The sequence below is a fragment of the Eretmochelys imbricata genome, chromosome 1 (genome assembly GCF_965152235.1).
Source record: "Eretmochelys imbricata isolate rEreImb1 chromosome 1, rEreImb1.hap1, whole genome shotgun sequence".
Classification (NCBI taxonomy): domain Eukaryota; kingdom Metazoa; phylum Chordata; order Testudines; family Cheloniidae; genus Eretmochelys; species Eretmochelys imbricata.
In genome coordinates this window covers 240,577,446-240,591,499 of record NC_135572.1, presented here as the reverse complement: position 1 = coordinate 240,591,499, position 14,054 = coordinate 240,577,446, and the positions used below count along the sequence as shown (strand labels likewise).

The 14,054-nt window shown below is 40.4% G+C and overlaps 1 protein-coding gene across 1 annotated transcript in view; it reads left to right on the top strand.

Moving 5' to 3' along the window:
• The window catches only part of ST8SIA1 (ST8 alpha-N-acetyl-neuraminide alpha-2,8-sialyltransferase 1), a 159,786-nt gene that overhangs the window by 92,755 nt on the left and 52,977 nt on the right, over window positions 1–14,054 (top strand). Inside the window, exon 4 of the mRNA XM_077807471.1 lies at window positions 5,223–5,315. Within this exon, the coding sequence (XP_077663597.1) occupies window positions 5,223–5,315 (93 nt within the window). The remainder of the gene's footprint in view (window positions 1–5,222; window positions 5,316–14,054) is intronic.

Genomic DNA, 14,054 nt, shown 5'->3' with positions numbered 1-14,054 from the left:
GTCACTCAAAGAGGGCAAATGGGTTAAATGATCTCTTGCAAGGACTGAAGACAATCATTGTTCTTCATTTGATTATCTAGAGGATGAAGTAGAGGGTATGGCCACCCGATAAAAATATATTTGCTAAGCACTGTGTGCATTTGCAATTTGCTACATTTCCCATCCCCAGTTAAATTTTGCTAAATTTGGTTCTTATTAAAGAACCACAGATGGAACCAAATAATCTGCATCAATCTCTGTGCAACCCTTTCTACTCCTTTCTTAAACTCTACCTGTGCACCTGAAGCCCGGTTTGCAAGTCAGTTGTTTGGCCTGTCCAAAAGAGAGACCACCAACTGCATTTAACTGAGCTGGTTTCATAATAAGAACTGTCCCTGGGCAGGGTCCACCTACAATGGTTCCTCTGGGAGCGTAAGACTATATAGTACCATAAAGTATCATAAACTGTCGTTAGGGCTGCAGGTTAATTACAGTGGTGAAAATTTCTTGGATACTGTGCTTTTTCTGTTTGTCTCCATGATTTTAATAAACTCACCCTGCCCTGGGGGGTTAGGCTTTGCTCTCTGCTCCATATGTTGTGACCTGGTGCGAAGGGTCACAGCAGCTCTTAGGTCTGGCCCAGCTGCCCCTCCATCATGACAGCAGGAGGGGAATGACACCAAGCCAAATTTGAATGATTAGCGCTTACGACCTGGTGCTTGGGGTCACAGTGCCACTCAGGTTTGGGCTGGCTGCTCCTCCATCTGTTTAATAATTGAAAGGCAAAAAGACCATGCATTGAAAACAATAATTTTAAAGCTTAGTGAATCCTCTAGTCTAAAGAATTACACCCAGTGCCTTTTTATGGCCAATGCACCCACCTAGATTTTTGGAGTACAGAGAACAAATATGGTAAAAGAATTACCAGTAAGATATGGAAAGAGTGACTTCTTTGTGGGATAATCATAGTACAGTTCTTATTGCCTTGGGTAGTTTTATGTTGTTTCTTGGTTCACCAGATACCTATAAGGCATGAGGGTCTCAGCCGTGAAACGGGTACTACCTCATAGGGAACTCTGCATGTTGATCGCATTTTTTCTAGTGCTTTGGTTTCAGTGAGAAGATACAACAGATACCATTCAGTGTATTTAAATCCATATTGCTTTAAGACCAACAGTTAGAGGATTTACATAAGCTCTTGGCCTCAAGAAATTCTTTTCCCTCCCGTCCCCTGCCCAAGACCAAAAGATTCATTAAATGACTAATAAGTGGTTGTGGTATAATTAAAAATGCATGCTCCTTGCTAGTATGAAACTTCCACTTCACAGTCTGTCCAACAACTATCTGGGACTTGGCATTGTGTGAACCAGCCTAAAAAATAATTGAAAAAGGAAAGGGACTTCTGCTGACCAGCTGGCTTCTTGCTGAATTTCCAGCTGGGTCCTCAGCCAATTTCTTAATGTTCCATGCTGCAGCACAAACTGGGAGAGAGATTTATTGATGAAGGGAACTTGATTTTAAATGATACATCTGCGGCTGGTTTAGAAAAGCAAACTTATTTATTCATATGTTTGGGTGATAAAGTTATGGCAATGCAATTATAAAGGACAATGATTTAAACAAGCATTGAAAAAGAGTGTACCTTGATTCAGTGAAAACTTGACCTGCCTATGCATGTGTGTTTAAATATAAAGATACTGAGACTTATCCTCCCAAATGCAAAAAGTCCATTAGCCGGATTGCCAATCTGTTGTATTTCCATGTAACAACAGATGACTAGGTTTACAGGGAAACTGGAGCAATCTACTGTTTCTTTTGATGTGCTTGGTGCTCAGTTGGAGCTCCATTTTGCCGCCCTTACTCACGCTGAGTAATTACCTTACTTTTCAAGCAGTCCCATTGCTCTCTCTAAGATATTATGCAACATCAATGAGAGTGGCAGAACTTGACCTGATAGAGGGATCTCATGCAATTTGAAAGTGATTTGTGAGAGTTAAGAATTAGCTCTGGTCCTAAAATGTCTCCAAGTCACCTTCTGTTTCCTTGACTTCTGTCATCATTATATAATCCAAAATCCAGGTTCTCCAGATTTCTTTGCAAGACAGAATCTAAGCAAATATTTATCTTGTTGCTAATGATGCTTTCCTCATAGTTAGGATTTCTGAGAGCACCATTACAAAGTGTTGAAAGTGGCTTGACTTTCTGCATTTGTTGGGATTTTTTTGAGTGATGAAATAACAACTAAGGGGTATTAGAGTTTGTTTACAAAGGGGTAAGTATATTTTATAAAAAAAAATTGAGGCAGCCACCAACCCCAAACCCCAAGTTTTTTCATTTAATCAAAAAGTTAATGAAATTTTTCATTTCACACTTGCTCTCTTTTTATACCCCTCTAGTTCCCACTTCAAAAAAGTGAAAGACAGAGTGGGATTTTCCTGCTGGTTTTGACACTGAAAATTTTGAAAAAAATGTTTATTGAAATTCTTTGTTTGGAATGTCATTGAACAATGTCGACAGAGAATTTTTTCCAAGAAAAATGTTGTCGTTATTGAAGCCCCCTTTTTAATGAGAAAACAATTATCAAAAGAAAAAAAAACAAAAACCCAGCCAGCTCAAGGGTCAATATTCCCCTTTTCTTCTTTTTAAGAATTGCAACCATGAAAAAGAGAAAACAATAGTGACACACGGCTCTCTACAAATGACTTAAACTATCTTTTCATATTGGAGTTTTCTGACAGCATGAATATAAACCCATGCTTCTGATGGCTTGTATCTGAATTTATGCAAATATATGCAAATTTGTACAGTCCTGTTTTTGTTAGAGAATGTTGGCAGATTTGCATTAGTAGTAAATATGCTTGAAATTGCACAGAAACACTGGTGTGTAATGTGCACACAAATATCCTCCCACCCACCAACTCTGGACATAACACAGTGCACACATGGTCAGTATGGATTGCAGAAGGGGTCAGCCACTGTACTTCCTCCTCATGTTATAAGGGCTTGGGGCTCTTCATTGAATGCACTGAAAATACTTGCCAAGGGCAGCAGTCAGACTGCTATGGTACTAGCATTCCTTGTTACTTGGCCCTGATTGACACTCTACAGTGAATGCGTACTACAGCATACAACATTTCAGACTGGAAATAAGGTGCAAAATTTTTCACAGTGAGGGTAATTAAACTCCGTAGCAACTTACAAGGATCCTGGTGGATTATTCATCATTGGCAAATTTTAAGTCAAGATTGGATGTTTTTCTAAGAGATGCTCTAGCTCAAACAGGAATTATTTCAGAGAAGTTCTATGGCCTGTGTTATTCAGGAGGTCTAACTAGATGACCCTTCTGGTCTTTAGAATCTGTGAACATTATAGCATTAACCCTTTCTATGGTAATACTAGAAATTGGCACAGAAACTGAGCTCATTCCGTTCCCTATTCCCCCAAATGCCCACCTTTTACTGAGGCAGGATATAGGCCCCATGCAATTTGAATTTAGTTGATGCTTGGAATGAGCAACCAGTGTTCATTGCAGGTACATGACACCTATTGCCTGGAAGTAGTGCACAAAGGAGCAGATTAATGGAGCACACTTTTGTATCTGGTCAGTCCTATAAACACAGGACATCCAGGAAAGGGGAGCTAAAGAGAGTTGGGGGAGAGTATAGTGCCAAAAAATAAGGTAGACTTTCACAGGAGCAAGAGGATCTGAATTGGGCCAAAGAAATCTGTGTCATCCTGGTAAAACAGGAGAAAAGGAGACGGATATGAAATGATGTTGCTGTCTATCCTGGATCCTGCCCTGCTTGACTTTTGAGTCCCCTTGGCCACTGGGTTGAGTGCAGTTGCATGTTTAGGTTAAAACAACCAGAGGCTGTTTTTTACTTTTTTGCTTGGCTTGCACCTCTTCTGAGCATGCACTTTTGCGGGGGAGCATAAAAAGCAGGACTATTACACTTGGCCATGCCCCCTTTCCTTAGATCGTGGTTCTCAAACTTTTTTTGCTGGGACTTCTCTTTGAAAATATTTCAAGCTATGACAGCCTGCCCCCAAAAAGAAGTGACTGCCCCCCGCGCCGCCTCCTCCCCCCATACCAGGCCATCCTTCCTTCTACACTGCTGCTGGCCGCGGCACTGTCTTCAGAGCTGGGAGCCTGGCCTGCAGCCACTGCTCTACGGCTGTCCAGCTCTGAAGGCAGCACAGAAGTAAGGGTGGCAATACTGTGATCTCCCCCTACAATAGGCTTGAAACCCCCTTTTGGGTCAGGACCCCCAGCTTGAGAAATGCTGCCTTCGATCATATTCTGTTTCTGTATGCTGCAGTTTTAGTGAATGAAGCAGGCAAGGGATGTGGTTCTGCACAAGATGTATTCATTGGGATTCAACAATGCCTGGTGTTGGTGCACGTTGGCCTACATTTAGCATTATTTCCACCGTCCATCTCTTCATTGTGGAGCATTTGGGTCTAGTTTCAGTGACAGGAGTTTCTGTCTCTTTTTTTTTTCTCTCAGTCTTCCCCTTTACCTATCTTCTTTCCTAAAAATGATCTGCAAAGTAGAGTAGTGTACTTAATGTCTCCCGCAGCCAGGTTGTGGGAGGCATTCAAACCCAGAAATTCATGTTAAGTAACCACTTAAAAATATATTTTCCTCCACCTGTGGAGTCCCGTTGGTACTTTCTGTTCTACTGAAGAGATTTCAGAATGTGACATCAAAAATACCACAGGTTTCAAAGTTTGCAAGTATGTAGTCCATGATGGTTGTGATGTCACAGAATGATGCATTCTGGGACACAGTCAGCCAACAAGGAAAAGTATTGAGGGGAATGGGATTTTAAAAAGGTTAGTTGAAATGTATTTCTGTGCATAATGTCCCCTTTTGCCAATAGCCTGTTAGCAGGGACATTCGATATATAAATCTAGATACTTTTCATTATTTGCTTCAGAGTTTACTGTCAATACACTAATATAGGACCATCTTTCCAAAGTGCATAAATTTGCACTTATCCACATTTTAGTGCAAAAATACCCTGTTGTAGATACACATATTGGGAGAGTTTGATGCTTAAATAAAGTGTAAGCAATTCTGAAGATTTAGCCCATAACCATTTTTTCATTTGGCCCAGTATTAGTATTGCAAATTTTCTGTCAGCTTGCATGACCTTATGTGCAAACTGGATTCCTACAATATAAAAAGCCTGAAACTGGAACATGACAATTAAAAACCTTGGATGTCTTTGTTTCTGCAGATGCAACCTTCCTCCTCTGTCCAGTGAATACAGCAAGGATGTTGGATCCAAGACCCAGCTGGTGACAGCCAATCCCAGTATAATTGAGAAAAGGTAGAAAGCACATTCTTTCTTGTTCAGCAAGGAGAAGGTTTCATCTATATCATAGATGTTGATGTGACAGTTATGTTCTTTAAAATTAACATAATGTTGTAAGCAAGGACAACCTTGAAAGCAACCAAAGCCAGAACTGATTGTTGCACTGTATGAAACCCCCCATTATTTATTAGAATTAGTTGAAATTTTCAAAATTTCAGTTTTAGGTGAAGTCAAAAATGGGAAAAATGTAGACACAATTTCAATTTTTGTTCATGTTTTTTAATCAACTCTTTTATTTATTTATTACCCAAAATGTGCTAGGCCCTTTACCATTACGGCAGGGCAGTGCCTGCAGTACTTGCTGAAAGTGCAGCACAGTGGAAGGGACTGTGGAGCTAATGAAGGGATCTATAAAGTGGGATGAAGTGGTTAGAGCAGCAGGCGAGGAAGACTAATTTTGATTATGGCATTTTGGATAAAATGGAGGGGGGAATAAAATGAGCAGTGTTAGTTTCAGGAAGGAGGTTACAATAGTCAAGGCAGGAGATTATCAGGTCATAGACAAAGGTTTTTGCAGTAAGGATGTCTAGGAAAGAAGAGATTTTAGATAATTTTGTAAACAAGTAAGTGGCAGGATTTAGCAATAGCCTGAGCGTGAGGGGAAAAGAAGAGTGAAAGATGATAGCGTTTCCAAGCATGGAAAGTAAGGACGGCTGTGGAATTATCTAGTGTGATAGAACAGGAAACAAGAGATGGTTGAGGGGGTGGATGAGGAGAATAAAAGAGACACCCCAGCTTTGGAGACCAGAGGGTAGGAGGTGAGAGCTGAAGGAAGGGAGGAATGGAATAGTGAGTGTGGGAGGGGGCGAAGCAAGAGGAGAGTTTCTGCTGGATAGTGTCTGATTTGTTTGTTTTTTTCCTTTAAGCAGTTCACAATATCTTGAGGCAAGAGGGATGGGCAGAAAGTGGCGATGAGGGTTGTAGCAATATGAGTTGATCAGTCAGGAGAAATTTAGCCATTTAATGAGGTAGATGGCAGAGATGTAAGGAGGGAGGACAAATATATAGTGTTGAAAATTGGTGGAAACTGTCATAGTTGCTTGGAGCAATGACAGCTTTTTAAACAGGTTGATAAAGTCCTCTTTCTCTGCCAGAAAATCAGGTCATGAGGAGATGATTTTTAAGCCACCTCTGGTTTCTGAATCAGTAATGAAAAGTGGGATGAATGTTATAAAGGTCTTTTTGACCTTTCCTTCACATGTTCCCCAAACTCCATGATTTCAGCTGCATTTTAAGTTACAGCTAATCGTAAGTATATTATAAATGGGCCTGGGCTTCAAAGGTAGAATACAAATGAAGATCTGAGTTTTTACAACAATTTGGGATTTTGATTTGTCCCTTTCTAGGGTTAGAAACTCCCTATGAGGTTTAGATCTGGCTATTGATCCAAACTTCCATGAAGTTCAAGGATACTCAGAACTCTGGCTTTGATTTGAATCTCTCTTTAAACTATAGTTAGCTAGCCCCAGATAATGTTATTTCCTACAACTCATTACCATTTTTCTGATCTCCTCTTGTCCTTACTTTAGGTAGTTTTTGATATTGATGAGGCTTGACATCTCAAATACCTCTTAATTGTGTTATGGCAGATTTAGTGAATTGATGCTGCATCACCATTCACCCCTTCCAGAAGACTTATCCTTACCAGATATTTTATGGTTAGACACATTGGACATGGTAAGGACTTTATTTCAAGGATGCACAAGCAGTTTTCTTTAGAACATTAAAACTACATTGGATGCCGTTAAAAAAATCAGACTATTGACAATCACAGACAGTGGTATCTGAGCTACTATCATTTCCCTCTATACTTAAAACAAGCTCCCAAATGTAACAGAGATGGGGATGAGCTAGAATATTAATCATGTTTTGAGTGTTTACGGGAACATAATGAAGGGCATTAAAACTTTTGAGCAGGGAAGTGAAAAACCAAATGATATGACAGATTGGGCATTTCAAAATTCTGAACACATGTTCGCTTTTTGGGGGAGAGGGGGGAATTTGATTGTTTAAACGTGAAATTTTCAGCTGTTTATATAAAATATTATGCTGTGTCCTGAACTGAGCATGTAAAATTTGAATTCTCTAGTCCTGACCTGTCTTCATACAATACATGGATGATGGCAATACTAAGATACTAATACAAAGTTTTAATTAGAGTAAAAATTCTCCCCTGTGCAGACAGCTAGTGCAACACCTATGCACTATTTAATTCCCACTCCAGTCCTACTTTGACTGAGGAGTTTCATTAGGAAATCCTCATGATGCAAGTAATTATGTTTTAATTCAGTTTACAGAGCTGCCATCTATGTATGTCTATTCCACAGTATCCGTGTGAGTGTCTTTTGCTGCCCCAGTGTCACCTCTAGCAAATGCTTCAGTGACAGATGGAAGATTACATTGGAACACACGTGGCATTCAGAGTTTGCACAGATTTTCAGTGATAACACTTTCCTACTGGTTTAATAATATCTTGCACTTCTATAACTATTTTCAATATGAGGTTCTTGAGCCTAGGAATAGTTCCATGAGGAACACACATTCTTGTCCCCACTTTAACAGATGAGGAAATTTAGGCACAGAGATGAAGGTGACTTGCCCTAGGTCAGCAAGCCAGAGGCAGAACCAGGAATAGAACCCCAAATTCCTGATTCACTTTATTGTGTATGAGCATAGGGATGCAAACACACAGGGCCAGAACAAGGCCATGTTTTGATTAGGACTCTTTTTGATGATGTCATTGTCGTGCATCTACTTGGTGCATAACTGGAATCTCATCCATAAAAAGCAGATAAAAGTCACTTTGCCATGTTATGAGCCTAGTGTTGCCCCATTTAAGTAATGGAAGTTTAACATTGTCTGATCCCACTCACTCTCTCATCCCCATTTACCAATGGGGGCAGGATCAAGCCCTATTTTAAATGGATGAAACAGAAGAAGTTAGCGTAAACAAACAGCTCCTTCATGTTTTCCTTCTACCCTCTTAATAGATGGGTTTATGGGGTTTATCCTTTAAAATGTTGCAGGCTTTGATTTCAACGGCACTCTGTAATGTCTTTCTACTCTCTGGCTCTGCAGGAGAGGGGCTCCCTCCTGTGGTCCTCCTAAGACACATAGGGCAGAGTCTTTCAGTGGTATCTAATCAAACCATCCTAGACAATGGATTCTATGGGACAGATCCTCAGTTGATGTAAAGCAACATAGCTCCAATGAAGTCAAGGGACCTATGCTGATTTACAGCATCCGAAGATTAGGCCCTACATGCGATATTGATAGTTTTGGCAAGCCAATCAAGCTTTGAAATCAGAACATTGCTATAGAACCAAGAAGTGCTCAAAAGCTAGGAAATAAAGTTAACATTGCAAGTGCAGACTTGACTCTGCACCCTTTTGTATTTGAAGTACATTATAATTCTTACTTCAATTTCATGGTCACATACTACTACTAACATTCAATATAACATCATATATATTTTTTTCAGCCTTAGTTACCTAGGGACAGTTTCTTGGCGTTTCACCTATAGCTCTAGGAGTGCCAGACAATCAGAGAAAGTCATTTATGCTGTATGCCAAGGACACAATGAACATTACTTATACAACCTGTATGTGACCTGACTGATAGTCAGAATTTGCTGGCATATTGACCACCTCAATTCACAGCTAATTTTGCTTTGTAATTAACTGGCTAATTTACACCTTACTGTGCGCTGCTTGTTGCAAAGAAAATATATAGTAAATGGATACTAACAAAAGTGTTTGAACACCCATCTAAGGATGATCTTGTGATAAAGGTACGCGAAGGGTCTTGGGAGATCTAGGTTGAATTCCTATCCCTGCCATAGATTTCCTTTGTGACTTTGGGCAAGTCACTTATCTAAGAGAGAAGTTAACTTATCATATACCATGTCTATGGTGTAATGATATAGTGAACCATTCTGATAATAAATTACTTTTACTCCATTTTTAATTGTAGTATTTGAAGATTCCACACATATATATCTAAGGTTGTAGGAAGTATTGTGTGATCTTCTGTTAGTGGAACAGTAACATCTAATTTATGACTTTTAAAGCAGGCACAGAAACGAGCAGGATTAAGTCTGTCCATGGAATTTCCTGATTTAGGGGTTATTTTAATGTAGTTTTTGTATGAATAAATACATGTATTTTGTGTGTATGTATATCTCACACACATTTTAATTAGGGGGGTTGATAGTGATCATAACAGTAATCACCAATGCAAAAGACATTGTTTTGTTGAAATGCAAATTTTTGTCTTAGCAACATCATCACTATCGCTCATATGTGCTGCTTTTCATTCTCACTTTCTCACGTTTTCATTTTGCTGGCAAACTGTAGCAGGAAAACTTGTTTCCCGCTGTCTCCTTCAGAGACTGTATTGAAGAGACAGCTGGCAAAACCAAACACAAACTTTCTTAGTAACATACCTAGCTGCATAATTTCCTTTATTAGATTTGTGAAACAGGAGGGTTTTCATGTTTTGGAATGCTTGGGGGAAAAAAATCGTGATTTCTCCCTTCCCCACACCCTCCCCTCATTTTCTTATTGTAGGGCTTGATTCTGCAATGTGCTGAGAGCTCTGGCCTCAATCCAGAGAAATGCTTAAACGTGTCCTTTAAAGTTAAATATGTGAGTAGTCCCACTAAAGTTCATGGGACTATACAAATGCTTCAGCAGTGAGCACCCCCCGGCACACTGAAAATTTGGCACCTGTAGCTCCAGCCCCGAAGTCGGTGCCTATACAAGGAGTCGCATATTAACTTCTTAAGAGCCACAGGTTGGCCACCCCTGGCCTAGAGGAAACACTGGCCTTTGACTTTTACAATGGAGACAAGTATACCTTCACTCCACGAGTTGAAGCATTTAGGGTTCTACCTGTTTGTAAAGTCAAATATTTTTCCTGGTTATTAGTGTTGCATGACAGCGTGTCAAGTAAATGTCCAACATGAAACATGCTAGACATCATGTATTAACTCAATCAATAAACTATTATTGTGCAGTATTTTCGAATCCTCTGCAAGGTCACTTTACTATGTTACAGTTGAAATGATGGTACAAATATAAAGGTCATGCTGCCAGACACTCACAAAAGAAACAAAACACAAGTAGGTGGATTTACAGAAAAATGATTCTTCAATGAAGGGAACTAAAAATCTCATCTCTAACCCAGAGGATATTGACTAGATAAGCTTTTTGATTCAGATCTTGCTGCAGCTAACTAGGAGCTTGATCCTGAAAGATGCTGAGCATTCTAACTTGATCAAGCAAATCATTTTTGCACATGATTAATTTTAAGCATTTGTATAGTCCCATGAACTTTAGTGGGACTACTCACATATTTAACTTTAAAGGACACGTTTAAGCATTTCTCTGGATTGAGGCCAGAGCTCTCAGCACATTGCAGAATCAAGCCCTACAATAAGAAAATGAGGGGAGGGTGTGGGGAAGGGAGAAATCATGATTTTTCCCCCAAGCATTCCAAAACATGAAAACCCTCCTGTTTCACAAACCTAATAAGGGAAATTATGCAGCTAGGTATGTTACTAAGAAAGTTTGTGTTTGGTTTTGCCAGCTGTCTCTTCAATACAGTCTCTGAAGGAGACAGCGGGAAACAAGTTTTCCTGTAAAGTTTGCCAGCAAAATGAAAACGTGAGAAAGTGAGAATGAAAAGCAGCACAGAAAAGCAGAGTCAAGTCTGCACTTGCAATGTTAGCTTTGTTATTTTCTAGCTTTTGAACACTTCTTGGTTCAATAGAATGTTTTGATTTGTTTACCTGCTGCGTCCGCAGGTTCGGCCGATTGTGGCAGGTAAACAAACCGGCCACTGGGAGCCGCGATCGGCCGAACCTGCGGATGCATCACGTAAACAAACCGGCCCGGCCCGCCAGGGGCTTTCCCTGAACAAGCAGCGGAACAAGTTTGGGAACCACTGTTCTAGAGTTTGGTTAAGCAAAAATATAAGACACTTACACAGATATAGAGATAGTGTGTGTTTGTGTGTATGTATGTGTGTGTGTGTGTGTATGTGTATAGATATATACACACGTATTGCTGCAAAAATTATGTAGTATTTCATGAACGGTTTCAACATAATACAGAAGGAGATTTTCTTTTTTAAATAGCAGGATACAAAAGGTAACAACTGAAGTAGGAAAGGAAACGAGAAAGAGAAGATGGAATAAGAAAGAAAAATTGTGACAAAACAGAGGAGAGTAGTAATTTAATCAACTTCTGCCCAGGTCTATTGAGAGCATTCCAATTTACAGGCTTTAAAAAAAATTATGAAAGAACATTATATATGTACAAACTCCTATGTCATATTACAGTACAGCTGTGCAGATTTGTACAAAGTTGCAAGATTTCAGGGCCACTGAATCCATTCCAACAATGATCTCCACTATGAAGTAAGTTATTTCAGGAATCTGAGTCTGGCCAATAACGTGAGATGGGAGACATAAGTTGCTAGACTGGCCATTGAGGGCTGGTGGCTGAAAAAGCTGCCCAAAAGTTCATCTTCACATTGTAAACATTCTAGAGGACAATGAGTGGCCAAAAATCTTCACATTAAAATATTTTTCAGAGGAACAATTACCTTATTTTAAAAGTGGAACTCTTTGTGAATAATTAACATATTTGAAATTTTCTTTTTTGCTACAGTTTCCAAGACCTTTTTGTCAATATTTTTCATTTAAATTTTCTTCCAGATCATGTTTGAAATTGTTATTCAACAGTTTTTATTTCCAAAAATGCATTTTAACAAACAGAAAATGCTTAGTAATGGTTTCGATAAAAATTTAAAAGAAAAAATAGAGAAAAATGTTGTGGAAAACATTGTGGAAAAATGGAAAATGAGTTCATTTAGAACCCATGAAACAGAAAGAGTTTTGAAATTTTCTATGCAACTATATGTTTCTGTGTTTTGACTAGCTTTCTTTGGAAGACCCAGAGAGAATACATAGAGACCTAGAGGGCTAAGAAATATGGGACAGGATCATCACCTCCTGCAGTAAGACCTAATGGGAGATGGCCAAGAAATCTCCATGAGGATCCCTTTGTGGGGCTCCTCACTGAGGGGCAGATTCTCAGTTGGCATAAAACATTGTAGCCCCATTGACTTCAGGAGTGTTGTCATGTGCTTCTTCTCTCACCAGTCAGCAGATGCTAGCTGAGAGCATTTTGAGAGGACAGAAATATATCTGCAATCTTCTATCTCCAACTTGGAGTTGTTCACAGGGAAGATTGCTGACTGCAGTCTCTATGAAGATGCTGGCTACGGACATGCTCCCCTTCTCTCTCATGGAGAATGAAGGTTTCACGGAGTTGGTTGCTGCTGCTCCAAGGTGGTGGATACTCAGTCACTCTTTCTTTGCAAAGAAAGCTATGACAGAGCTGTGTTCTGTTGTTCATGGTGCCACAGGCAACTGAGAAGGTGTGAGGGTACACCTCCCCCACAGGCATGTGGACTTGGGGTCAGACCAAAGATTACTTATCTGTCAGTGCACACTGGATCATCAGTGGCAGCACCACCCTTCATTGACAGCATGCCACTCTCTCATTTTGTGGCTCTGAGACTCACTGGACTGCCCAGGACATCTTACAGAAACCGACAGCTGTCGCTGAGGAGTGGTTACAGCCCCTCTTCCTGTCATCTGACAATGTGGTCAACATAATGAAAGCAGGGCATGATGATGGACTTGCACGCATTCCTTATGTTGCCCACTGCCTGAATCTTGTTGTCGGAGAATTCCTGGCCGGGGACAGGCAAGTGAAGACACTTCTTACCACAGCCAGAAAGACCCCCGGCCATTTCAGACCATCTTGCACAACACACTGCATCCTGAAAGCTGTAGGGGAGCTTGCAACTACCATGTCTCCAGATGAAGCAGGAGGGGGTGACAAGGTGGAATTCCTCCTTCCATATGCTAGGCCAGCTGTGTGAACAGAGTTGCCATACAAACACTTTGTCTAGGGTACTGCCCAGGCCCAGTCTGACACCAGCCTGCATTTAGCTCGTTCTGACTGGCCATTCATGAAGAAGCTGTGTGACATCTTATGCCATTCTGATGTGGCCACAAAGCTTGCCAGCAGTGATGACTGAAGGATCAGTCCAATTATACCTTGGATTTGCCTACTGAAGAAGAAACTGAATCACATGCAGACCCTATACAGCCAGAAAAAGGACCTCACTGGAGAATCCCTGGTAGAGAACATGTCTAAACTGCTTGGTAATGGCCACACAAAATTCATAATGGGCAAGGAACATTTCATTATGGTCATGCACCTTGACCCCTAATTTAAATCCAGTCTGGCTTCCTTTCTCCTAGGGAACAGGCAGATAGACCTCAGCCATCTACAACACAAGTCAACAGGACTGGTGTCTCAAAAAATGGAATCTGGCAATTTCATACATGGCCCAACATCATGCTCTGGAGGAGAAGTATCAATTCAGCAGCAGCAGCAGGGACTAAACATCTTTGCACTGATGTGACAAGCAAGAAATCTTTGTGGGACAGCCCTGAAGACTAGTCTTGTCAGCATTGCCCCTTGTGTTCATGAGGAGCCCTTCTCTGTGAAAGCACGTAGGATAATGGAGGGACACTTCCACTATGTCCAGTTGAAGAGGGATGTCTGGCCAGCTCTTAATGCCACTCAGTGTCCACTCAGAATGTCATCTCAG